This window comes from Sander vitreus, chromosome 24 (assembly GCF_031162955.1).
Source record: "Sander vitreus isolate 19-12246 chromosome 24, sanVit1, whole genome shotgun sequence".
Taxonomy (NCBI): Eukaryota; Metazoa; Chordata; class Actinopteri; order Perciformes; family Percidae; genus Sander; species Sander vitreus.
The window spans coordinates 4,716,998-4,719,305 of record NC_135878.1 but is presented as its reverse complement, the minus strand read 5'-3'; the positions used below and the strand labels follow the sequence as shown (position 1 = coordinate 4,719,305).

At 48.9% G+C, this 2,308-nt stretch overlaps 1 protein-coding gene across 1 annotated transcript; it reads left to right on the top strand.

Annotated features, from left to right (window-relative positions):
• The first annotated feature begins 622 nt into the window (after nucleotides 1–622).
• On the top strand, nucleotides 623–2,046 carry LOC144512872 (complement C1q-like protein 2). The gene is made up of 2 exons (XM_078243832.1): nucleotides 623–1,222; nucleotides 1,867–2,046. Exons 1-2 carry the CDS (start codon nucleotides 623–625, stop codon nucleotides 2,044–2,046), a joined length of 780 nt encoding a protein of 259 aa, XP_078099958.1.
• Nucleotides 2,047–2,308: the final 262 nt, after the last annotated feature.

Genomic DNA, 2,308 nt, shown 5'->3' with positions numbered 1-2,308 from the left:
TGTGAGGAGGGCCCCAAAAAAATGCTAAAATGAACAGCTGTGGATGCGGGGAGGGGTCCATAGAGAATGCCTTTCTACAGGGCCCAAACTTTTGTGCTACGCCCCTGTCAGATCCTAATGCTTATTAAAAATGCAGTTTTGGTTCTGATCTGCACGCTAACCGAGCATATTTAACACCATAGTTTACAATTTTAAACTTAACGGATGTCTATTTTTATTTTATTTTTACATATTTTCTCTTTTCATAAGTACAACCCGTCCTTAATCTACTTTTAATTTGAAGGCCCCATCCCATTTCTTCCGGTCTTATCCTCAGTAACTTTCACAGCTGGCTGTAACTGGACGCCGCTGTCCGCGCGCAACTATCCATCCAGCCAGGACGCGCACCCGCTCCCCGGTCACAGCCGCTGCCCAGGGGCTCAAAGCCACCAATTAGAACAGCTGGGACCAGGGATGCGCACTCAATTAACGTAATCTCTTTTTCTTTTTGTCGTCCTAAAAGACCCCCCTGTCCTCCGTCACAATTCCCCCCCAGAGCGGCTCCGCGGGTTTCCTCTCGTCCTTTTGTCCCCGAGCCGCGCGGAGGAGGTGCTGGCTGGTCCTTGTGCTGACCGCCGTCGCGATGCTTCTGCTGGCTCTGGCCATCGCTGTCCCGTTACTGCTGCTCCGCACTTCTGACACCTCCGCTCATTACTACGAAATGATGGGCACCTGTCGGATGGTTTGCGACCCGTACACCCCAAAACCGGGAGGCGCCACCGCCATGGAGGTGATCCAGAACGTAAACGGTATCGCTCCGCAGCCGCCGATGGCGCAGGGGAGCCGCGGGGAGCCGGGACGACCGGGTAAACCGGGATCTAGGGGCCCTCCGGGAGAACCAGGACCCCCGGGTCCGAGGGGGCCACCGGGTGAGCGCGGCAACGGTAAACTCGCCTTCCCCGCGGTAACCGGACCTGTTGGGTCTGAGAACGGCGAGACGGACGGTGTGAACTCCACGGCCAACAGTTTGAGGATCGCTTTCTACGTCGGTCTGAAGAACCCACACGAGGGATATGAGGTGTTAAAGTTTGACGACGTGATTACAAACTTGGGGAACCAGTACGATGCGAGCACCGGGAAGTTCACCTGCCATGTGTCCGGGATCTATTTCTTCACCTACCATGTGTTGATGCGGGGAGGAGACGGGACCAGCATGTGGGCCGACCTGTGCAAAAACGGACAGGTAAGATTAGACCTATAGAGCAATAGGAAGAATAATGACGACCATCAGTTTGAAACCAACTCCACACTTTGACTCGTTTGTAAAACATCTAAGGGATCATTTCCACTTACAAAAGAAAAGATGGAGAAAAAATGGTCAATTTCTTTTTTTTAAATAGAGACTATCATAGCCTAGCCTACTCAGTAAATCAACTGAGATATGCATATAGCTCAAAAAGCGCACAACACCTCGCCTGAGGCTCGATCTGTTATTCTCCTTAACACGACTTATATAACTGCGTATTCTCAGTGTGCATGCTCTGTTTGTGTGTGTAATCCCTGTTTGAATTAGTGCTTCCTGCAGATGTTAACAGCTCCAGCTGCATTAGGGGTCAGATATGAATCTTAACATTATAGATGCTGCAAGGCGATTCAATTCAAAAAGTGTCTGGATCAAATTTTATTTTATAGCCTACTATTATTTATCATGATCCTATAATGGTTAGTAGTGGTTTTAACCTAATTTACCCAACATTCCTTTTCCCTTTGAGTGTCTATTTTTGAGGCTGCACCACTGCTGTTTCACTTTGCCTCCAGGCATAGATGAACTTTTCTACTCAGTCTCTATTTCTATTCTGTTATTAACTAATGCCCTCCCCCCCCCAGGTACGAGCCAGTGCCATAGCTCAAGATGCAGACCAGAACTACGACTACGCCAGCAACAGCGCCGTGCTGCACTTGGACTCGGGAGACGAGATCTACGTCAAACTGGACGGCGGCAAAGCTCACGGAGGCAACAACAACAAGTACAGCACCTTCTCCGGCTTCATCTTATACCCCGACTAAACACAGCACAGCAGGTTCCATGGACAGTAATCACCACTAAAAAACTGTTTCCATTGAAGTATATGGTCCAATATGTTTCTCCTGTTTTGAAGATAGGTGCCACGACACACAGGCGTATCTGCAACTGTATGTTCTGTTGATTTAGTGAGAGACCTTTTGTATATGTGTTTGATTTAACTTAAGGTCAACAGCTCTACTGTCAGCAGGAGTATGTATCTTAATACTGCAGACCTACAGTAACACCCTGTACACGCTCCGAGCT

Bases quoted from the DNA above. Each gene is read 5' to 3' on its own strand.
- LOC144512872 (XM_078243832.1), top strand. From the start codon at position 623: ATGCTTCTGCTGGCTCTGGCCATCGCTGTCCCGTTACTGCTGCTCCGC. The intron at 1,223-1,866 runs GTAAGATTAGAC...TCCCCCCCCCAG, and splicing joins ACCTGTGCAAAAACGGACAG to GTACGAGCCAGTGCCATAGC.